Source organism: Macaca fascicularis, chromosome 8 (genome assembly GCF_037993035.2).
Source record: "Macaca fascicularis isolate 582-1 chromosome 8, T2T-MFA8v1.1".
NCBI lineage: Eukaryota > Metazoa > Chordata > Mammalia > Primates > Cercopithecidae > Macaca > Macaca fascicularis.
In genome coordinates, this window is record NC_088382.1 from 32,416,401 (window position 1) to 32,442,389 (window position 25,989).

General features: G+C 39.3%; 1 protein-coding gene across 4 annotated transcripts in view; it reads right to left on the bottom strand.

The window, feature by feature from the left end:
* Positions 1-25,989, bottom strand: part of KIF13B (kinesin family member 13B) — a 194,130-nt gene that overhangs the window by 161,804 nt on the left and 6,337 nt on the right. For all 4 annotated transcript variants that reach the window (XM_074000589.1, XM_005562969.4, XM_045399003.3 and 1 more), the window contains exon 2: positions 14,716-14,809. In XM_074000589.1, coding sequence (XP_073856690.1) covers positions 14,716-14,809 — 94 coding nt within the window. The remainder of the gene's footprint in view (positions 1-14,715; positions 14,810-25,989) is intronic.

The following is a 25,989-nucleotide window of genomic DNA, read 5'->3' on the forward strand; positions in this document are numbered from 1 at the left end:
TGTGTAGGAGTGCGTCCCAGGCAAGGAGGGAAGGGATTGAGCGTGAGGAAGTGTCAGATTATGAGCATGTGAAGCTGGCGTGAGCCCAGGCTGAGCTGGCAAAAGCCAGGGTTGAAAAGTGATCAAAGGCTCCGAGGAGAGGTGAGGCCAAGAAGACCTGAAGCGGCACCTGCAAGGGGTCTGATACGGGGCAGAACGATGAAAGCAGAGTCTGAAACCCTAAGTGAAGCTTCTGGAAACGGCAAGGCATAAAGTCCTGGTCCAAAGCCAGAGTGTGACCTAATCTTTTGTTTTGTTTTGTTTTTGAGACAGGGTCTCACACTGTCACTCAGGCTGCAGTGGTGCAATCACACCATCACAGCTCACTGCAGCCTCGACCTCCCCAGACTCAGGTGATCCTCTTGTCTTAGTCTCCCAAGTAGCTGACCACAGGCATGCACCACCATGCCCAGGTGATTTTTATTTTTGTAGAGACAGGGTTTCACCATGTTGCCAAGGCTGTTCCTGAACTCCCGGGCTCAAGTGATTTGCCTACCTCAGCCTCCCAAAGTGCGGGGACTGCAGGCATGAACCACCACGCCCAGACATATGACTTAATCTTAACCCGTCTCTGTCCCCCATCCTACTTTTAAGCATCCTTCCTGATGTAAATAGATGAAGGCTACCATACGGGTTCGGCCTGATAAATCCTACATTCAGAGAAGGGATTTTTCCCACAGTAGGGTTTTCCTATACTACTTATATAACTATATTAAAATGACTAACACAAAATCATACCAAACGTGTATGAAATGTCTGGCTCCTCCCATTGTGTCATATTATACCCAATCCCCCAAAGAAGAGGGCAGGTGGCAAGTGTGGCCATGACTGGCCTAGTAACTAAGGAGGGGTAATCACTGAACAGGCCAAGGATTTCGCTTACACACAGGTTTCTGTTGTGGTAACACTGGATGAGAATGAAATTGAGCAAGAAAGCTTCTGTGCTCCTTACATGTGACTAAAACACCAAGTCAGCCAATCTTCTCTGGAAAGGAATATGCAATCTAACAAAATAATAAAGAGCAATGATAAGAACAGCAGTTACCATGCACTGATTCCTACGATGGTTTGAATTTCATATGTAAAATTTATTTTTTAAAACACAATAATTTTGTAGCTGTTTATATCCTCTAAAAAAAAAAAGGAAAAAGGTTTGCTTTAATGGAAATGTACATATATGTGTGTATGTAAACAAAACAAATAACTCCAATCAAAACTTCTTATGCATTATAAATTCCACTTCCAAATTTTTTTTTAAGAATTACTAAGAATCTGTAAGATTCCAGCTACATATTCCAGTCTGTCTGTGGATCTTGAAAAAATAATTTAAAAGAAATTAGAAATATCTGGGTGCAGCTGGTCATGCCTATAATCTCAGCACTTTGGGAGGCTGAGGAAGGCCAATCACTCGAGCCCAGGAGTTTGAGACTAGCCTGGGCAACATGGCGAAGCCCCATTTATACAAAAAAAATACAAAAATTAGCAGGGTATGGTGGTGCACACCTGTAGTCCCAGTTACTTGGATGGCTGAGGTGGGAGGATCCCTCGAACCCAGAAAGGTTGAGGCTGCAGTAAGCCGTGACTGCACTACTGCATTCCACTCCAGCCTGGGCAACAAAATGAGACCCTGACTAAAAATAAATAAATTAGAAATAAATAAAATTTTAAAAATAAAATACATATAGGCTTGGCACTTTGGGAAACCAAGATGGGAGGATCACTTGAGGCCAGGAGTTCAAGACCAGCCTGGGCAACCACAGCAAGACCCTGTCTCTAAAACAATAAAAATAGAACAATACACACACACACACACACACACACACACACACACACGCATAAAGAAAGATTCCAGCTACAAAAAAACTCAGAGATCCCGAAATTTGAATTTATACTTCCAAGTAAAAACAAAAATAAAATTAGTCTTGCCATCCTTTTCTCCCTCACAGTGACCACATTCTGCTGACATTAGAAATTTTAGTTTTCTTTTACTTAGGAATATTTTAAAATTTATTACATTACTATAAACTTTCTGACAAATTCACAATTAAATAATTCCAACTTGTTCACAGTAAGCACAACAGTGATCTATCAAAGGTTTCTTGCTTTTTCCAGGACCCATCGTAGATACTTGTTTCTGCCTCTTCTGTCCTCTTAATATCCTGGTAGACACAGGGACTCCATAGCACCCATACAAATGCCCACTCTCACCCCTCCAGCACCTGAAACTCATTTGAAAGCTTTCAGCCAGGGGTGGTGGCTCACACCTGTAATCCCAGCACTTTGGAAGGCCAAGGGGGTGGATCACTTGAGGTCAGGAGTTCGAGACCAGCCTGGCCAACCTGGCAAAACCTCGTCTCTACTAAAAATACAAAAATTAGCTGGGCATGGTGGCACAGGCCTTTGATCCCTGCTACTCGGGAGGCTAAGGCAGGAAAATCACTTGAACCCGGGAGGTGGAGGGTGCAGTGAGCAGAGATCATGCCACTGCACTCTAGCCTGGATGACAGAGCGAGACTCCATCTCAAAAAAGCTTTCTAAAAAATCCCATATGACACCAAAATTCCATCTTGGTTCTTCAAATCCCGTTCCCACCGTTTACCCACAAACCCTCTCTATCAATAGCAAGAGAACAATCAGAGAGGTTTAGAACCAGGGAATCCTTGCCACCCCAACCCCAAAAGGAGAGGGAATAGCTACATTTCTTGGCATTCTAAGTTGGAATGCTGAACTTATAGAATTACTTGCTCAAAATGTTTTAGTTAATAATGCTATGCACTTCAGAAATACCACAGGTAAATAAGTATGTGTAGTAACCCAGGGATGATTTACACATTTATGTGACATTGCTTATACGGGGAAAAATGTTATAAATGTTCTAAAATTGTGGCGAGTATCTCAGACAATTTTAATTAACCTGTGCTAGCACATTATCTAGATCAGAGATGCTCAAATTTTTTGGTATCAAAACCCCTTTACACTCTTAAATATCAGTGAGGGCAATAACAGCTTTTGTTTATAGGGGTTATAGCCGATAGATATTTTTTGAATTAGAAACTGAGAAATTTTAAAAGTATTTTAGAGCCAGGCACAGTGGCTCATACCTATAGTCCCAGAACTCTGGGAGGCCAAGGTAGGAGGACTGCTTGAGCCCAGGAGTTCAAGACTATAATGACCTATGATCACACCACTGCACTCCAGTTTAGGTGGCAGAGTGAGACCTTGACTCTAATGAACGTATATGTGTGTGTGTGTGTTTTAGTTCACTTAACAATGAGTCATTATATGCTAATATAAACATTGTTAAAGAAAAATAGACATTTAATAAGAGTAGCACTGTACATTTTTGCAATATAATGTATTAACTTGAATACTACATTAAGAACGTTTGATAATTTATAAACAAAGTCATGTCAACAATTTGGGAATTCACATGGCTACACTTCTTAATAAGCTAAAGAAAAATCTGAGAACATGACAGATTCAGAGTGCAGAGACTGATGGTCTCGAAAACTAATGTGCGATTCAGCAATTCCACTCCTGGGTCTATACCCAAGAGAACTGAAAGCAGGGTCTTGAAGAGATACTTGCACACCCATGTCCACAGCAGCATTACTCACAAAAGGAAAAAGGTGGAAGCAACCCAAGTATCCATCGGCCAATGAATGGATGGGCAAAATGTGGTTCATCCATACAATGAAATATTACTCAACCTTAAAAAGGAAGGAAATTCCAACATGTCCTATAACATGGACGAACCTTGAGGACATGCTAAGTGAAATAAGCCAGACACAAAAAATAGATACTGCATGATTCCATTTACATGAGGTCCCTAGAGTAGTCAAAATCATACAGACAGTAAAATGGTGGTTGCCTGGGCCTAGGGGTGGGAGGAATGGGGAACTCGTATGGAATGAGCACAGAGTTCCAGTTTTTAAGAAGAGTTCTGAAGATGAATAGTGCTATGGTTACAGAACATTATGAATGTATTTAACACCAGTGAACTGTATATGCATAAAAATGGTTAAATGATTTATTTTCTTATGAGTATTTTACCAAAAAAAAAAAAAAAAAAAATTGAGGAAAGAAAAAGTAATGTGAGCTTCAAAACCCAGGGCCAAGGTCAGGAAAGGACATTTTTTGTGACTGAAGCCAGTAAGAATCTACACCAAGGTTGAAAAGGAAAAGGCCTACAGGGGCCTGGCAAATCATATAAATGATGGAATGGAACAGCTAGGGGCCGGAAGAGGACAGAAAACCCAGGATTGCCAGATTTTCAGATTATTTAAGAAACACAATGAATCTGAATCTTTATACAAAACCTGATTTTTAAATGTTCAAACTTCAGGCCAAACAAAACATATCCCTGGGTAAAATATGGACTATGGTGCCTGAGTACGCAATCTCTAATCTATACATTATAAACAGAATTGTTTTATCTTCAGGAAATTCTTCCCAATGGAAATTTATACTATAGTATAATCCTAATATTAGATCGCAAAGAAACATCAAACTTAAAATATAACCTAGCTCTATAATGGCTTAAAAAATAAAAATAAAATATAACCAATGAAACAGCATTGACACGAAAGATTGCTGTCAAAGCGACAAAAGCAAAACAAAGGCTGTGGTGCTTTGGGAGTCTAGAAAGGTTACAGTAATGCAAATGTCACCCTTGTGCACTGTCCAAGCAAGATAATCTATCTAGTGGACAAGGACAGCCACTGCTAGAATACTGAACTCCATAGAGTGGGATGGAGGAAGACAGCTCATCAGGCTCTGTTGTCTTGAGACGTACCCTTCAGAAATTCCAACTCTGAGACCTGCAAATCACCCTTCAAACTACTAATTGAGGGTAATACTAGAAGAGGGAGCCTTTGAGCATGAGCACTAACAGGACCACTGCAATCAATCAAGAGGCCTCTAGTACAGACCACCAAAGACCCAGGAAGAAGCCACAGCGGCCCCCGCTTTCTAGCAGCCACAGCCTGAAGGGAAGGGAGTTTTCAAAATGCACAGATAAAAGCAAAGCAGTACCAATATTAGAAAACAATGTGGGACAAACATATAAAAGATGCCACTTACGTAGTGGCATTTCTCAATGAAGAGAAATCATAAATGCTCTAGATTCAAAAGACAGATTACAGGAAGCAAGAGCAGGCTTGAAGATCAGTCTGGCGATGGTGGGTTCCAGAAACCAGTTAGAAGGCTATGTTGTCATCTAAACACAAGGCAATGAGGTCCTTCACTAGGGCAATGTCAGAAGAATGAAAAGGAATACTGGAATGAAAATATTTACAAGGAAAACAAACACGGTTTGGCGTTTGACTCAATGAGGATAATCTAGTTACTGTAATAATTTCACGTATTAATCCATCCACAGGACAGAACAAACAATCCGGCTTCTTCAACGACTGAGGAATCAATAAATTAAAAACCCTATCACCCAACCTCAAAGTGCAGACCACATCTCAATCCTATTCAAAACAAACCTCAGGGAAAAAAAGACCTTATGAGACAACTGGGCATTTAAACACTGAAAATTTGATGCCACCACCTCACTATATTTTTTTCCTCCTCCTTGCACCTAACTATTGTTAATTGTTTAGATATGATAATGGTATTGCAGTTATGTTTACAAATGATAAAAGACACATTAAAACATCTGTGGGTAAAATCAGATCTCCTTCAAAATGATATGGGGAAGAAGACAGGGACGAAGATGTAGCTAGGACAGTAACAGCCACAAATTAATGGTTTTCAGGGTGAGTGACAGGAGCATGGAGGTTCATTATACTACTGTACTATTCTGCCTAAATTGGCGTATCTTTTAAATTCTCCATTAACAAAAGTTTTTAAAAATTAAATTGCAAATAAAACTTTTACATATTCAATGATCTTTATATAAATTCTATTTCAATTTTCCTAAAAGTGGAACAAAAGGATTACTGACTTGTATATATAGGTCAAAACATAAAGACAGTCACTACCCTTAATAATTATGACCCATCCTATATGTTTTTACTTAATTAAAAGTATATATAAATTAGGTTTGATAAAAGTAAAGCAAAGGTGAAATTTACCATCTATAAAATACCTATGCTTTTTAAAAGAACTCTGTGGAAGAAGTTTGAGGACTCCAGAGTTCTAAACTCCTTTCTTTGTAAAAGAAAACTTTCTCACGAGAAAATGTACAATTCTCAAAATTAAATAATTTCAAACTTGAGTGTGCAAAATCTAACAAGATGCACAACAGAATAATTTAACTTCTTTTTCTGCTTTCCAGTTTTTTGTTTTGCTTTTTTACTAGTATGCTGAAAGATACATCATGTAAGAAAATGAATAACACAATAAATTTAATGGAACTAAGGATTGGTAAAGATTAACCTAACTCTTAGCTTGATACTTGGCACACTGTTGATGTTCAAATATTGAATACATCACATCAGAAAAAATTATAAACATGTTATGATACAACAACTTTTGTGGTTGAATGGGTTTCTCATGTCACATTTCCTCAAGGAATACTGCTCCCTCCATCTTTAAAACAGAAATCTAGATTCTTTTTGTTGTTGTTGCTTTGTTTTGTTTTTTGAGATAGAGTCTCGCTGTCACCCAAGCTGGAGTGTGGTGGCGCCATCTCGGCTCATTGCAAGCTCCACCTCCCAGGTTCACGCCATTCTCCTGCTTCAGCCTCCTGCGTAGCTGGGACTACAGGCGCCTGCCACCACGTCCAGCTAATTTTTTGTATTTTAGTAGAGACGGGGTTTCACTGTGTTAGCCAGGATGGTCTCGATCTCCTGACCTCGTGATCTGCCCGCCTTGGCCTTCCAAAGTTCTGGGATTACAGGCGTGAGCCACCACACCAGGCCCAGAAATCTAGATTCTTATACAGTGTCTGATTTATATTAGTAACAACTCCTACCCTAGAGATTGAGACAAAGAGCCCTAAAAAAGTACTGTCAAAAAACCTAAGCAAAATAAACCAAAAAAAAAAAAAAAAAAAAAAGCAATAGTAGGACCTGGTAGTTGCCTAAACTGTGTTCATAATTCGATATTTTATTTAGTATATTATATGCAATCTGACCACTTAATGCTGAATCCAGAATTCTAGGGAAATTCAAAACATGTAATTCCTATTATCCATAACTTACTTAATCAAGAGCTGGCAACTAACCATATACACAAACCCTGAGTCCTCATATCAAATGTTAGTATCCAAGTAGTATTTCAAGCACAGAGGTAAAGATTCTCTTTTCTTGCATTTTTAAAAAAGTTTATTCCTTCTTATTGCTGCACCAATAAAAGTAGTGAAAGCATGAACAATATTTATGTCTAATGATAATGCTAAAATACCAAATTCTATAGTAGCAGTCTACTGTAATTTGTGTTTAGAGAGGTTCACTAATAAGGCTATCAGACAGTTTACTTTGGCAACCAGCTAGACTCTGCTGGTAAAACTTCGCAAAATTTGTATTTGCTGAATTTGACTATCTGCTCCATTAATTATGCAATGATACGCGTTCAACCACACATATTTTCTTATCTTTTTAGCTTTTAAGAGTCTCCCTGATTCATTTTCACAAGTATATTCAAAAGCAGTAAATGATCACAGTATTCTTTTTAAAGGGAAAGGTTGAGGAATCATATACAACTTCTGAGTACATAGAACCATGCTCTCCCCACTATACTCTAACATAATTAGCAGGACAGGCTCCCTGAGGAAGAGCCCCATTATGAAATTAAAACATACCACGTACTATTCTCCAGAGGAGCAGACTCTATTTGAGGAGAAATATTAGCCCCATTCAAGTCATTTCACAGCAGAGAGAACAAACAGGTCTATTGTGGGTACCATAATTACATTTTGCATGACTTCCTTCAATTAAAATCGCTATTTAAATTAGCATCCACATAGCAGTAGAGAAATCTAAAAGGTCATTATCTAATATGACCTAATGATGCCTTCCACTAACAAGGAATTAGTCTGAAAATGGCTTCATGTATGCCATAAGCCCCTCCCCTCAGTAGAATTATGCAACATAATTTGCAAGAGAACTGTAAGGACATGGGTCAAACTCACTTAATTCTGCACATACTTTAAGGGCTCCAATCTGTACATCTACCAGGGTCAGAGTATACTGAAGCTCCAAGGAAGGGCTGGGTGTACTTTGTTCATATTAGGTACTCATTGATTACCTAATGATACTGACTAAATTGATGTCCAGTAAAACTATCAAAAGGAACAAAAAGATTTTCAATGACCTTACTAAAAAAGATGGTGCGATCAACATCTGTCATCTCATTAGACTGGCAGCTGTTAACCCTTACACTGTCTATTGCTCATTAGGTTAAACATGACACATGGGGGATGGAGAGGGCAGCACCATCTTTTACTGTAAAACTTTAACAGTCTCTGCCTATTTGTGCCATCTGTGGCTACTTTCATCCATGTTAGAGGATCTTCCCCACCTGTTCTAAAGAATAAGTTAACTCACAGAACACCAAAAAAATTAGTGTTCAGGTTAATGAAGATCTTGACACCTAAACCTCCAAATGCTTTCAACCTCCAAAAGTTCTGGTCTCAAAACCTTACACTTGGGGGTGGAGAGGACAAAGAAAGAATGAAAATTAGCCAGGCATGGTGGTACATGCCTGTAGTCCCAGGTACTCAGGAGGCTGAGATAAGAGGATCACTTGAGCCTGGGAGGTAGAGGTGGCAGTGAGCAGTGATTGCATCACTACACTCCAGCCTGGGCAACAGAATGAGACCCTGTCTCAAAACAAACAAACAAACAACAACAACAAACAAAAAAAAAAAAACAGAAAAGAAAGACAGGAGAAACTCTAGGCTGATGTATTTAGCACTGTGTTAATGTGCATACCCCGGCCCCCCCACCCCCCACCCCCCACCCCCCACCCCCACACGTAATAGAAAACAGAAGGCTAAGAAAGAAAATGGACTCACACTGGACCAAGCAACTGAAAAATGCAACTTACATAGAGGTGTTCTTTCCTTTCAGGTTTTGGTTCTGATGTTTAAGCAGCACCTCTGAGGAGGTATAGCTCCCTGTTTCAGTCTCCAAAAGAACTAGAAGTGTACATAAGACAAGACGGGAGAGCCTATGTTCTGATTTTGTTTAAAAGGACAAAAGAGAAACAGAAAACCTAATATTGCATGTTCTCACTTGTAAGTGGGAATTAAACACTGGGTACACATGGACACAAAGATGGTAACAACAGACACTGGGGACTCCAAAAGGGGGAAGGGGAGGAGGAGGAGGCAAGAGCTGAAGAACTCCCAGTGAGTACTATGTTCACTGTCTGGATGGCAAGACTGATAAAAGCCCAAACCTCAACATTACATAATATACCCTTGTTTTTTTGTTTGCTTGCTTGTTTTGTTTTGAGACTAAGTCTTACTCTATCGCCCGAGCTGGAGTGCAGTGGCACGATCTTGGCTCACTGCAACCTCCGCCTCCTGGGTTCAAGCAATTCTCGTGCCTCAGCCTCTTGAGTAGCTGGCATTACAGGTGCCCACCACCATGCCTGGCTAATTTTTGTATGTTTAGTAGAGATGGGGTTTCACCATGTTGGCCAGACTGGTCTCAAACTCTTGACCTCAAGTGATCTGCCCGCCTAGGCCTCCCAAAGTGCTGGGATTACAGGCATGAGCCACTGCACCCAGCCGCAATATACCCTTGTAACAAACCTGTGACATGTACCCCTGGAACCTAAAAGGAAAAAGAAACACAAAAGAGGAAAAAAACAAGGAACAGGAAATTTGATAAAATACCAAGTTTGAGCTTTCTTCCCCAAGCTAAGTAGGTGATATTATTTTTAGCTCCTTTTAACATTTTTTTTGGTCTTTAAAAATCATGCATTATATTTTATAAGAATAGTGAAACTTTTTCAAGTCACCCATCTGGCCTTTCACTAGAAAAAGGCATTCATGTACACATAATACTGGGCAAACAACTTACAAGTATGCTTAAGAAAAGCAGCTGTCATTGTGTGCTTCATCACCACACACCCACAGCAGGAAAAAAAAAAACAACAAGTCTTTTCCACGTAAGAAGGTCCTCCATAAAGTGAAAATGTAAAGAAATACAAGGGAAAGAAGATCAAATTTAAGAAAGTGGTGAACTGTAGTGGAGAGGGAAAGGCTTCCTATGTGAACAGAAGGCAGTTCACATAGGTTTAAATTGCATTGGCAAGGATTTGTTAACCTGATAGGTACATAAAAGTGTTTCATTCTGTAGAACTTTTTGTATACCATGTTTTTTAATTTTGCTCAAATTTTTCGAAACATTGTTTTAAAATAAGTAGGTACTGCTCAACAGAGAAGTACACCAGAATCCAGTTTACCAGAACCCAGGGTTCTAAATCAGTAGCCAAGGGCTGAATCTGGCCAGGAGTGTTTAGCTTGGACAGCACTATGTTTGGTTTTGCTTTTTCATTGTAATCTGAATGCCTTGAGGCAGGATATGCACTCTTTAATTAGCCAGAGTTACCTCCATTTTCTTTACAGTAAATGAGAGTTTTTAAAAACTGGAACTCTCACGCATTGCTGGTGGGAATGTAAAACGGTACAGCAGCTTTGGAAACCAGTTTGGCAATTCCTCAAAATGTTCAGAATACAGTTATCATATGACCCAGAAGCATTCCATAACTAGAAATGAATCTAAGAGAAATGAAAACGCACATCCACACAAAGACTTGTACACAAGCTGCATTATCCAGGAAGCCAAAAGAGTAGAAACAATCCAAATGCCCATCAACAGATGAATGGATAAACAAAATGTGATAGAACAGACTATTTCATTATTAAAAGGAATGAAGTACTGATAAATGCTACGAAGTGGATAAACCTCAAGAACATGATGCTAAGAAGCCAATCACAGAAGACCACATCATGTATGATTTCATTTATAGGAAATGTCCAGAACAGGCAAATCTCACACCTACAGAGACAGAAAGTGGATTAATTAACACGGTGATAAAAATGACGTACACAAGCAGATAGTGGTGCAGGCTGCACAACTCAGTAAGTGTAATAAAAACCACTGAATGGTTCACTTTAAAGGGGTGGATTGTATTGTATTATGATTATATCTCAATAAATTTTTTAAAAAATAAACCAGGCACATCTATTTGCTTCTTAGAAACTTATAAACTGGATTAAACCCCTCAAATTGTAGTCTGAGGACTCTTGGGGGTTCCCCAGAGCTTTTCAGAGAGTCTGGAGGTTGGGATTATTTACATAACAGTACTAAAGCATCTGCCTTCCTTGCTGTGTTGACATTTGTGCTGGTGGCACGAACATGATGGAGGGGAAACTGCTGGTGCCCTGGGCACGAAGACACCACAGCAAAGCAGCAGTCATTGTACGCTTCATCACCACGCACCCACAGCAGGAGGAAAAAAAAAAAGCCTTTTCCACATAAGAATGTCCTCCACAAAGCAGAAAGAATGATTATTCATTTTACTCAGTCTCGGCCCTTGAGTACACAACTACTTAATATTATTGCAGTGAAATGTGAAGATATGAGACAAAATATATTTTTAAAAAAAGATATGAGACAAAAAAAAAAAAGTATGTTCGAGTTGTGGGTTACACTAGTCACTAGGTTAAACTTTTCACTTGGAACTAACATTTCCTGTGGGAAAATGCACTCCATTTTCCAAACTCACCTATGCCTCAACTTTTATAACACAAATGATTCATACAGTGGAGGCTCCCACTCTCCACGAGAAAATGCACCTTAATCCCTTTTAAGGCAACATTTTAAGTATACCAATTAACTTTTTAGCCAGAGTTAGCAAGAAAGGCCTGTTTGGTGGGTAGAGGAGAGAAAGAAGCAAAAACAGAAGATAAAACTTAGCTTAAGAAACTATTTTTATCGTGCCACCGCACTCCAGCCTGGGCGACAGAGGGAGACCCTATCTCAAAAACAAACAACAACAACAAAAAGAAACTACTTTCCCTACCATGGTGACAAGCATTAAAGTTTTATACAATCTCACCATGGCTTTCAAACAACAACAAAAATTTATTATAGGATAAAAGTTTTAAGTTTTAAGATATAATTCAAATAAAACAAGGCATAAAGATTTAGTCATTTAAAGGGAAGCAATTTAGAAATATATTGCTGACAAAGATTTAGAAAATCCCAAAAACTGATCCAGAAAATTAATTGAGGGGAAAAAGATAATTCCAAAAAGATATTAATTGTTCTAGCAGTATAAGCAGTACAGCTCTGCATGAGCAAATAAGTGATAAAATGTTTCTATGTGTATCCAGGATTATACACAGAAGAACTACACTGATCTGGCGGATTCAAGTATTTCAGTCACGAGAGTGCTCCCAGCAGTGATGTGGAATAGGAAGAGTTTGTCATTTATCTTTTCCATATTTGACAAAAACGTCCCTTCATTCTTATCCTATGTTCACAGCAATGTTTTGACCTGGTTTTCCAATTCGTTGATACCAAGAAGGAGAAGAGTGGATTGCTGAGATTAATATTTTACTCAGTGTAAACATAAAATCAGAGGTCCTGCCTGTCTCCTTAAGAGATGGCATGTTAGTCCCCAAGACTCCACTCAACATTAAGCAAACTGAGTAAAATAAAGTTTCTGACCTTGCAAAGCTGAAATTTCTCTAGAACTAGGTGATTTTTTGGTAGACATGTATACTCAAGTATTGAATACATTTTGGCTTAAAAATGTAGTAACCAGTCAGGTGTGGTGGCTCACGCCTGTAATCTCAGCACTTTGGGAGGCTGAGGCAGGCGAATCACTTGAGGTCAGGAGTTCAAGACCAGCCTGGCCAACATGGCAAAACCCTTTCTCTATTAAAAATACAAAAATTAGCTGGGCGTGGTGATGGACACCTATAATCCCAGCTACTAGGGAGGCTGAGTCGGTTGAACCTGTGGGGGGCGGAGGTTGCAGTGAGCCAAGATCTTGCCATTTCACTTCAGCCTGGGCAACACAGCAAGACTCAGTCTCAAAAAAAAAAAAAAAAAAAAAAAAGTAACAACTGGCCCAGTGTGGTGGCTCACATCTGTAATCCCAGCACTTTGGGAGGCTGAGGCAGACAGATCACTTGAGGTCAGGAGTCAAGACCAGGCTGGCCAACATGGCGAAACTCTGTCTCTACTAAAATACAAAAATTAGCTGGGCATGGTGGTGTACTCCTGTAATCCCAGCTACTCGGGAGGCTGAGGCATGAGAATTGCTTGAGCCCAGGAGGCGGAGGCTGCAGTGAGCTGAGATCATGTCCCTGCACTTCAGCCCAGGCAACAGAGTGAGACTCTGCTTCAAAAAAAAGAAAAAAAAGAAAAGAAAAGAAAAGAAGAAAAACTTCTTCTCCTGATGTAGTCTCTTGCCATGCTAGTAACGTTCTATTTCTTATCTGGGTGCCACTTATAAGGAGTATGTTCACTATGAAAATTCATCAAGCTGTACATTTTGATGTGTCTCTACATCAATAACAATAAACCTGCCCCTGTACAGAACACTTTGCAAGATCTTTTAAAAATCACTTATTTGATCTCTGTGGGAAAAAACCCTTGAGAGATATGTAAGACAGGTTCAAAAAACTAAAAATAACTCACTACAATAAGATAATGAAGGACTCGATTTCAGATTTTCTCACTCCAAATCCAGTGCTCTTTTCAACTCAATTAAACACAACTCAAAAGAACATCTGCAGAGTGCCAAATACAGCACTGTTTCTAGAAGGATTTATGAATCCTACTTTGCACAAAGCCTCATGCCAAACGTCTTTCACCTGTCCTCTCCACTGTCAGGGCCAGTAGGAAAACATCTCTGATACAGCTGATCTCCACAAAAGGTCGGCCTATCCCCGCTCTGACCCTCTCTCTACATTGCCAATCAACAACTTTTCCTAATTCTCCTTGATCCTCAATCATAATACTCAAAAACTGTCAAAAACAAAATCTTACTGACAAAAACACAGGCCAAACTTCCTCGTCTGCTTTCCAGGTCTTCTGTAATCTGATCCCAGCTTATTTACTGTCCTCCATTTACTAAGAAAACCCAAAATAATCTTTTCTTGCCCCAAATTCATGTTCTTCCCTTCCCTTTTGTTCATACTACCATCCACATCTAGAAATGATGCTCAAATATTCATCTTCAGCCTGAGTCTTTCCCCCAAATACATTAAAATCCACCGTACAGCTGGAAGTAACAATCCAAAACAATCTATGATTAAATTAAGTAGGACAGATTATAACTGACAGGTATTTAGAGGAAATAAATCACTGAGGGCTGCAGGCATACCTTCATGAAGACAGCACTTGAAATGGGCTCTGACAGCATTTGAACTTGGCAGAAGTAAAAGCCACTATTGCTAAGGAACCGATTTACATCCTAGCTAATCCTCCAGCCAGCTGCACCTCCTTCAAGAAGCCTTCAATTACTTCTCAACGTAACACTCACTGTCTTCTCTGTGCTTCTAATACAATTACTACCTCTAATACTCATTCGGCACACTGTCATCCCATAGTATAGACTTCATCTCTTCAACTAGAGTACAGGCTCGCAGAAGACAGCAATATGTCTCCACAGGGTAAGCATCAACTTAATTCTGCAGCCACAGTTGCTTCCAGTTACTTAAACATCCATTGAGCATAGCACTGTTTCTTAACTCACCGGGCATCTCCTTTGGAAAGATTCGTATTTACAGGATTAAGAATAACCTTGTTTGCATCCACATCCACCACACATTTGGTATGCAAGTCAATCTCTGCAGATAGAAAACAAGAAAAACAGTCATTTTAAAAAGTAATTTATTTCAGAAAAGGCATTTGACAAAAATTCAATACTCTTTCATAATGCAAACACTCAGTGAAGTAGGAATTTAAAAAACTCCCTCCACCTGATAAGGAGCACCAACAAAAACCCACAGCTAACATCACACTTAATGGTGAAGGACTGGATGGCTTCCCACCCTACATCAGGAATGAGACAAGGGTGTCTGCTACCCAATTTCTACTCACCACTGTACTAGAAATTCTAGTCAGGACAGTTAGGCAAGAAAAATAAACAATGAGCATCCAGATTGGAAAGGAAGAAGTAAATCCTAAGACAGAGAAAATCCTAAAGAATCCACTAAAAATCTGAGAACAAGTTATGCAGAATACAAGAATACATAAGAATCAGTTGTGTTTCTATATACCAGCAATGAAAAATCTGAAACTGAAATTAAGAAAACAATTTCATTTATAATAGCATCAAAAATATTAAAATACTTAGGAATAAATGTAAAAGAAATGCAAGACTTGTACACTGAAAATTCCAAAACATTGTTGAAAAAAATTAAAGACTTGTGAGGGATATCCCAATTACTCTGATTTGAACATCATACATTGTATACATGTATCAAAACATCACATGTGGCCAGGCACGGCGGCTCACGCCTGTAATCCCAGCACTTTGGGAGGCTGAGACAGGTGGATCACTTGAGGTCAGGACTTTGAGACCAGCCTGGCCAACATGATGAAACCCCGTCTTTACTAAAAATACAAAAATCAGCCGGGCATGGTGGTGGGCGCCTGTAATGCCAGCTACTCGGGAGGCTAAGGCAGGAGAATTGCTGGAACCCAGGAGGCAGAGGTTGCAGTGAGCTGAGATCATGCCACTGCACTCCAGCCTGGGAGACAAGGGCAAAACTCTGTCTCAGAAAAAAAGAAAAAAGAAAGAAAGAAAAGAAAAACATCACATATACCCCAAAAATATGTACAACTGTGATACATCAGTTTAAAAAAAAAAAACTTTTTAAAGAAATTAAAGACTCAAACGGGAAGACACTGCATGTTCATGAATTGAAAGACAATACTGTTAAGATGACAATACTTCCCAATTGATCTGCAAGATTCAAGGCAATCCTATCAAAATCTCAACTAGCTTTTTTACAAAACTCAACAAGGTCTTACAATACATATGGAAATGCAAAAAATTCAAAATAGACAAAACAATCTTGAAAAGGAAAAAGAGGGCACTCACCTTCCAATTTCAAAACTTACTACAAAGCCACAGTAATCAAGACAGTGCGGTACTTACAGAAGGAAAGGCATATATAAATCGATGGAATAGAATTGAAAGTCCAGAAATATATACTGTCACGTTTATGGTCAATTGATTTTGACAACGGTGCCAAGACAACCCAATGGAGAAAGAACAGTCTTTTCAACAAACGGTGAGACACTGGATATCCACATGCGAAAGAATGAAGTTGGATCCTTACCTCACATCACATTCAAAACTCCAAACAGATCAAAGGGCTAAATGTAAGAACTAAAACTATTAAGTTCTTAGAAGAATACATAAGTGTATATCCACATGGCTTTGGGTTAGGAAATGAACACCCAAAACACAGACAAGATAAACTGGACCTCATCAAAATTAACTCTGGGGCTGGGCATGGTGGCTCATGACTGTAATCCCAGAACTTTAGGAGGCTGAGATGGGAGGATCACTTAAGGCCAGGAGTTCAAGACCAGCCTGGGCAATATAGTGAGACCTCCCCCCAGCTCTAAAAAAAACCCAAAAATTAGCCAGGCATGGTGGTACATACCTATAATTCCAACTACTGGGGAGGCTGAGGTGGAAGGATACCTTGAGCCCAGGAGTTCAGGGTTAGAGTGAGCTATGACTGTGCCACTGCACTACAGCCCAGGCAAAAGAGATCCTGTCTCTAAAAACAACAAAAAAAGTTTTAATTAAAAATTTGTGTGCTTCAAAGGACACCATCGACAGTGAAAAAGGGAATCAAAAAAGTATTTGCAAATCATATATCTAATAAGGAACTTGCATCACAATATATAAAGAACCCTTACAACTCAATAATAAAAAGACAAATAGGCCAGGTACAATGGCTCACTCCTGTAATCCCAACACTTTGAGAGGCCAAGTTGGGAGGACTGCTTGGGCGCAGGAGTTTGAGAACAGCCTGGGCAACAGACTCTGTCTCTACAAAAAAAAAAAAAAAAAAGTGTTTAAAAATAGCCAGACATGGTGGTGGGAGCCTGTAGTCCCAGCTACTTAGAAGGATGAGGCAGGAGGATGACTTGGGGCAGGGAGATCAAGGCTGCAGTGAGCTGTGATGGCAACATTGCACTCCAGCCTAAGTGACAGAGTAAGACCCTGTCTCAAAAAAAAAAAAAGAAGAAGAATCAAATTTTTAAATAGGCAAAGGATCTGAATATACATCTCCAAAACAGATATAAAAATGGCCAATAAGCACAAGAAAAGATGTTCCATATCATTCAACACTGGAATGCAAATCAAAACCACAATGAAATACCACCTCGCACCCACCGGGATAACTATAATCAAAAAGACAGATCATCACAAGGGTTGGCAAGGGTGTAGAGTAATTAGAACCCTCATACATTACCACTGAGAATGTAAAATGGTACAGTCACTTCGGATAATAGTCCAGCAGCTCCTCAAAAAGTTAAACAGCGTTACCACCTGACCCAGCAATTTCACTCCTAGATACATACCCATGAGAACACAAAACTTGTACACAAATGTTCACAGTACCATTATTTGGATACTCATAACAGCCAAAAAGTGGACACAACCCAATGTCCATCAACTGACAAATGGGTAAATGTGGTATATCCCTAGCGCAGAACACTACTGAGCAATAAAAAGGAATGAAGAACTGTATTAGTCCATTTTCACACTGCGATAAAGACATATCCGAGACTGGGCAATTTACAAAAGAAAGATGTTTAATGGATTCACAGTTTCACGTGGTTGGGGAGGCCTCACAATCATGGCAGAAGGCAAAAGGCACATCTCACATGGCGGCAGAGAAGAGAAGGAGAGCCAAGCGAAAACGGTTTCCCCTTATAAAACCAGCAGATCTCGTGAGACTTATTCACTACCACGAGAACAGTATGGGAGAAACTGACCCCACGTTTCAATTATCTCCCACTGGGTCCCCCCGCAACACAAGGGAATTATGGGAGCTACAATTTGAGATGGGATTTGGGTGGGAACACAGCCAAACTATATCAAGAACTGATACAAGCTACACTGTGTATGAAGCTAACGCTAAGTAAAAAAAAGCCAGTCATCAAACACCATACACTGTATGATTCCACTTACTTGAAATATCCAGAATAGGGAAACCTATAGAGACAAAATAAATTAGTGTTGTCTAGGGCCAAGGAGTGACTGCTAACAGGTACAGCTTTCTTTCAGGACTGATGAAAATGTTCTAAAATTGATTGTGCTGATGGCTGTACAACTGGGAGCAAACTAAAAATAACTGAATTGGTTGAATTGTATGGGGCATGAACGATGTCTCAATACAGCTGTTCTAAAAAAGTAAAGACCATGGCTTGTTTATGATCTCATATTTTTATATTCTTATATTTTTCTGACCCAAAGTATGAAACTGTTTCTGTTTCCCTTATCTCCACTACTAAAAGATAAGCTCTGCCAGGCACAGTGGCTCATGCCTGTAATCCCAGCACTTTGGGAGGCCGAGAGCGGTGGATCACTTGACATCAGGAGTTTGAGACCAGCCTGGCCAGCATGGTGAAACCTCGTCTCTACTAAATATACAAAAAATTAGCTAGGTGTGGTGGCGTGTGCCTGTAGTCTCAGCTACTCCAAGAGGCTGAGGCACAAGAATCGCTTGAACTCAGGAGGTGGAAGTTGCAGTGAGCCAAGATTACACCACTGCACTCCAGCCTGGGTGACAGAGCGAGACTCCCTCTTAAAAAAAAAAAAAAAAGAAAGAAAAGAAGAAGATAAGCTCTAAGGAAAGGAACAATACCATGTCAGAGTTATTCTGTACTTCCTAAAGAACCTTGGCCAAGGTCAATGTCATATTCATTATAACTTAAGAGTGTTTCCACTCTCAAGAAAGGTAATTGCTTTTTTCACTTTAACTCACGTAATTAAGCCAAATGCAAAAAAGCAAAACAAAACAAAAACTTCCTTCCCTGTGCTAGCCAAAACTTAACTTTTCTCACATCAGTTATTTTACATTTATTCTTAAATACATATTCAAAAAGTACTAAGTAGTTAGTGGTCTCTCTTTTAGCCACACATTTTTCAAGCAAAGAGCAAAGAGAATCAAAAGGAAAACTTTAGAGTTATGTTTTACCTAAATGTGGAACACTAACCCAAAAAAGACAAATCTGTTCTAATGTGGTCAACTAGCATTAAAATCTATTTCTAATGTTTTGTGTTTAAATCTACTCTAGACTATCAATCACAAAAATGCTGCAAGAAAGTCTCAGCCACACTGCAACAATTTTTCAAACACGCAATTTTACCTCTTCACTTCCTCAGGCCCAGAGGTCCATGAGAGTTTCTTAAAACCACTGCTTAATGCAATCTGACCATATTGTATCAGCTGGCTCCTCACAGTCAAATCTATATCATACACAAGCACATTATCAACTCTCCGGAAATCTACTGTGACTCACCACCCACCACAAAGTTGGTCATTAGTTTCTTGCAAGAACATTTGGTCTGCACAGAAGAACTGCAAGGGCAGTTCTCATACAGAATACATCTAGAATGCAGGCCTCAAAAAAATGGGTGGTTCATCAAATATTTTCCCTACAATAGTGCAGTTCCTTCATTTCAAATTATTTTAAGAAGGGAACCAAACACTGTCCTTCAGCATTCACGTTTCTCTCCTATGCTCTTAACAGCTTCTCCCTCTGCCACCCCCTACACCATGTATGTCATCAGATAAAACCAGTAACTTGGAAGAATTAAATGGTGTGATTAAGGGACCAATCCTGGAAAATCCAAAATAATACAAAAAAAATCACCTAATAACTAATACATCTAACCTAAACTCATTTTGTCCTAAGATGGCAACTTACAAATGTCCCTTACATCCAACACTCATCAAAGATGGCCTTTAATATGTAAACAACTATCTTCACTATTTCAGACAATCTTTTTTGTCAAATAAAATTCCCACCCCAACCCTGTGGATTGAAGGATATTAAGAGAAGGCTTTTCAAAGGACTGTTGAGAATATATACACGAGCAGAACATCTAGGGCACACACCCAAGCAAATAAAGCCAATGAGATTTGAAGCAAGCTTAAGGGTCAGATATATGAAAAGCATTTTAATATGAAATGCATTTCAATATAAAATGCTATAGCTAGTGTACCATCAAATGTTACTAGTTGGTTGAATTAAATTATATTGCTACAAGATTTTAAATGTGACACACTCGCCACTGAAAACTTCTTGCTGTATATAATGCTTAGAGAGCAAAGCAGTGGTGTAGACAACATGGTAAAACCCTGTCTCTACAAAAAAATACAAAAATTAGCCGAGTGTGGAGGTGGGCGCCTGTAATCAATCCCCAGCTACTCGGGAGGCTGAGGCCAGAGAATCACTTGAACTCGGGAGGCAGAGGTTGCAGTGAGCCAAGATCATGCCTCTGCACTCCAGCCTGGGCAACAGAGGGAGACCCTGTCTGGAAACAGAAAAAAAAAAAAAAAAAAGCAAAAACAATGATTAAATAGCAGTTACAAATTTAAGCTTTAAACTTAGCCTGGAAAAACAAAAAACACCTACCAAAAATCCAAAGGATCAACACCTTTCTCTTGGTTTAAAATACTAAATTAAAAAGAGCCTAGCTGCTATGCACTGCCTTTGTAAAAACAGCACTAAAGTGTGCCCGTGTTCATGGCAGCAGCTAAAACGCGGAAGCAACCCAAGCACCCACTGATAAATGAATGGATAAACAAAATGTATATACATACACTGCAATATTCACCCTTAAAAACGAAGGAAATTCTGACGCACCATAACATGAACCTTGAAGACATCATGCTAAGCGAAATAAGCAAGTCACAAAAGGACTATGATTCCACTTACATGAGGTACCTAGGGTAGTCAAATTCATAGAGACACAATGTAGAATGGGGGTTACCAGGGTTGGGGGAAAATGAGAAAGAGGAGTTGTTACTTAATGGAGATAGAGTTTCAGTTTTGCAAGATGAAAAACATTCTGTAAATAGATGGTGGTGATGGTGATACAACAATGTGAAATGTACGCAACGCTACTGAACTGTGCACTTCATAGGCTAAAATGGTAAATATTATATTCTATTTTACAATTTAAAATATAGCACTCAATACTCATTATAAGTAACACATGGACAAGTTTATTCATAGTGAAGCCTAAAATAGCAAGATTATAATTTAATTAGTACTATGTATAAAAAGCAATTAAAAGCAACGGTGATATTAAGGTAGCACTGTAAGTTTATTTCATGACTAACCAAGCTTTACAATACTCAGAACCACGAATGCTTTGATGTACCCACGAGCCAGGAAAGGAAAGGAAAGGAAAAAGGAAAAAAGGAAAGGGGATGGGAGAAGGGGGAAGTGGGAAGGGAGGAAGGGGAAGAGGAAAGAAAGGAAAAAATTAATACATTCCACCAACATTAAAGATCCCGTATTATTTCCCAAACAAGATTCCTTTCCAGGGCAAATTCCCCACAATGAATATTAAAATATCAACAGTTGACAACTCAGTTTATTCAGCCAGCATATTAGTCACCTTGTAAAAGTGAACAATAATTTAAAACAAGTCTTTCTTCGATGTACACATCAGCTATGGCTCGCACCCCAATGACATCATAGTAAAATACGGGCAGGACCTGGGAGACTCCCTTTACAAAACTCATGTTCCATCTGGGGAAATGCATCATTCTCAGTTTGAACAAAATAATCTGAGTTGCCTACTTAGTAATCTGCTTTTCTAATTCTCCAGAAAATTAGTAATAATTTCCAAACCAAATCTACTATCCAGAAACATAGGTGTACCTCCCTTTACCAGTCAAGTTCCTAAATATCTAACTATAGTTTACTGTTAAATTCACTTGGGTTCATTTTTTAAAGGTAGATAACAAACTATTTGTAAGATTTACTTATTCAACCACAAACTTTGCATGCCACATGTGATCCTATTTTCAACCAATTAGTGTCACATACCCAATACTTTTCCATGTCTACACACGTTCATAAATAAAACATTCATCAATGATATTTATGTAGGAAGGACTTGTTTTCCCAATTGGAATCTAACATTTAATGGCATAGCAGGAAACACTACTTATATTACTCTGTTCTATTTATAAGTCACTTGGGACCCCCTTTTTTATTGAGATCTGCTGACACTGGGAGAAAAAAATCACGTGATACCATATAAGTAAAAAGCAAATTGGTCTTTGCTTTCTAAAAAGAAGTATGTAAAATATCCTAATCACTACTTTTATATTGTTACTAGTAAACATGAAAATGTATTAAATAAATAAAAGGTTAAAATATAACTGAGCTCTAACATGGCTAATGTAAGAATGAGACGCCAGGTTAGGAGAGGAGACATGGTAGTGTGAAAATAATTAAAATAATCCCCCAGCTACTCGGGAGTCTGAAGCAGGGGGATCACTTGAGGCCAGGAGTTCAAGACTAGCCTGAGCAACACAGCAAGAATCTGTCCCTAAAACAAATTTTAAAAAAATAATTAGCCAGGTGTAGTGGCATGCACCTGTAGCCCATCTTCTCAGGAGGCTGAGATGGAAGGATCATTTGAGCCCAGGAGTTAAAGGCTGTGATAAGCTATGATTGTGCTACTGCACTCCAGCCTGGGCAACAGAGCAAGACCCCATATCTAAAAACAAATAAAATAATCCTATGTGATCAAAAACATAAAATGTTCATACTCAAGAAACGAATCAGCTGGGCACAGTGGCTCATGCCTATAATCCTAGCACTTTGGGAGGCTGAGGTGGGAAGACCTCTTGAGCCCAAGAGGTCAAGGCCATAGTGAGCTATGATCACAGCACTGCACTTCAGCCTGGGCAACAGAATGAGACTCCATCTCTAAATAAATAAACAGTTTAAAAAAGAAACCAATCAACCTCAGAAGACTAACAAACAGGTATTTAAAAAACTCATAAGGCACCTGGCCAACATGGTGAAACTCTGTCTCTACCAAAAATGCAAAAATTAGCCAGGCGTGGTGGCAGGCACCTGTAATCCCAGCTACTCAGGAGGCTGAGGTGGGAGAATCACTTGAATACAGGAGGCAGAGGCTGCAGTGAGCCAAGATTATGACACTGCACTCCAGCCTGGGTGACACGAGCAATACTGTCTCAAAAAAAAAAGTCAGAGGACTTGACTCCCAGTTTCAAAACTTACTACAAAGGTAGAGTAATCACGACAGTGTGGTACTTACATAAGGAAAGACATATATAAATTGATGGAATGGAATTGGGAGTCTAGAAACATACTGTCACAGTTATGGTCAATTGATTCTCACAAGGATACCAAGACAATCTAATGGAGAAACAACAGTCTTTTCATCAAATGGTTCTAGAACAACTGGATATTCACATGCAAAAGAATGAAGTTGGATCCCTACCTCACACCACATTGAAAACTCCAACTGGATCAAAGACCTAAATGTAAGAGCTAAACCTATCAAACTCTGAGAAGAAAACAAATGAAATCCACATGATGTTAGATAATGGTTTCTCAGAAATCACAGTAAAATCACAAGCAACTGAAAATAAACTGAACTTCATCAAAATGTAAAACTTTCATGAATCAAAGGACACAAGGGAGTGAAAAGGCAACCCACAAAATCAAGAAAATATTTGCAAATCATCTATTTGATAACAGAATGGTATCCAGAATGTATGAAGAAGTCTTACAACTCAGTAATAAAAAGACAAAAAAACAGTTTTTGAAATAAGGGGAAGATGTGAATAGAGATCTCTCCAAAGCTATACAAATGGCCAATATGCACATGAAAAGATGCTCAACATTATCCACCAGAGAAAGGCAAATCTAAACCACAATTAGATACCACCTCATACCCATTAGGATAGCAATACTCATGGAGAGAGACAAGAACAAGTGTTGGTAAGGATGTGGAGAAAGTGGAACCTTCATGCATTTCTATGGGAATGTAAAATGGTTCAGATGCTTTGGAAAACAGTTCCTCAAAAGTTAGTTACTATATGACCCAGAAATTCCACTCCTATATATATGCACATATGAGAAAAACGAAAACACATGTCTACACAAAAGCTTGTACATAAATGTTCAAAGAAGCATCATTCATAATAGCCAAAATTGGAAACAAGCCAAATGCCCATCAATTGATGAATGAATATAAAACACAGCATATCTGTGTAACAGAATGTTGTTCAGCTATAAAAACAATGAAGCACTGATTCATGACAAAACATGGATGAGCCCTGAATGCATTATACCAAGTGAAAGAAGCCAGATACAAAAGTCCACATAATATAGGATTCCATGTTTTAAATGCCAGAATAAGCAAATCCATAGAGTCAGGAAGTAGATTAGTGGTTGCCAGGGGCTGGGGAGTGGGAAATGGAGAGTGACTGCTAACAGGTACAAGGTTTCTCTGTGGGGTGATGAAAATGTTCTGGAATTGGATAGTAACGATGGCTGCACAAGTCTGTGAGTAAACTAAAACCCAGTAATGGTACACTTTGGGGATGTGACTTATATCTAAAAACCAAGAAGAAAAAACTTGGAATGGATGACCCTACTACCCTCAACAGATAGAAAATACAGTTAGGGTCCTTCAACCACATTCCTACACATTCACTACTCAGAATACCCCAGCTCACCAAATTCCTCCTACTTTCAATAACCTCACATTTTACCCTGTCAAGAAAATGAAGCTTGAAATTCCAGGGCTTTCCCATTATGTAATTATTCTCTTCCTCCCATATTTCAAAAACTTATCTCTATTGGCTCTATCTACACAAGGTTCAAATATCTCCAAAAATTTTAAAAGAACAAAGTACCTACCCCTCCAGGTACCACTCTGAACCCTCCCCTTCTACCTGGAGCTTCTTGAAAGAATGTTCTTGAGACTCGCTGCCTCCATACTGGCATTTCCACTCACTCCTCAGCCCACTTCCAATGCCCAACACTAATTCATTTCAGTGAAATTATCCTGAACATTAACACTGACTATCAGAACACCAAATCCACTGAACACAATTCTGTGTTTATCACGCAGCCATTCCTGTGACATGTGATTGCTGACCTTTCACTCTTTTGACACATTTTTTCCTTCTTAGGCATCCACAACATTGCTTTCACCTGATTCTCCTGAGGTTGCTCTTCTTGGCCTCTGTGACCGCCTCTATCACAGACACACCTGAGGTGCTCTATCTTCTACCTACAGTAATGACTCCCAGATCTACACCTAAGTCCAGTCCCTTCGTTTCAGACTCATATTCACAATGGTCTTCTGGATCCATCCACCTGGCTGCACTTCAGACACCTAAAACCCAATTGTGCTGAGTTGCTTCCAGGCACACTGCATCTTATTCATAGTTGCAGGCAAAGTACATGGCACATAAGCACTAATGACATACTGTTGGACTGTCTGAGACTAGAACTCATCATTTCCCACACCTCCACCCTAAAACCTGCTTCTCCTGTGCTTCTGATTCAGCTAATGACACCAGCATTCACCCAGTCATCTAAATCAGAGGCTTTGCAGGGGATTTCCCAAGTTCAGTGATCCTCAGATGCAACACAAATCCACTGCATGTGCAGCACCCATCTGGACTCCTCCACGTCACCTCAGTGGGACTTGGAGCCAAGGGGCCCGCTCAAGTTGTCTTCTGTGCTGTTCTCAAATCCCGCCCCCATTTCTTTAATTCATGATTCGCTGCCATCAGTGCACTAGGTACATACGTTCTTCCAATGAACTTACACATGTATCTCTTATTATCAACAAGACTGGGAGCTCCTTTGGTGGAAGATCAAGACTTATGCTTCCAGTGTATCCTGCACATCTCTGAAAATTAAGTAATCTCAGGATTGCAAGATCCTCTTAAAGATAATAATGTCCAACACTGTAGTA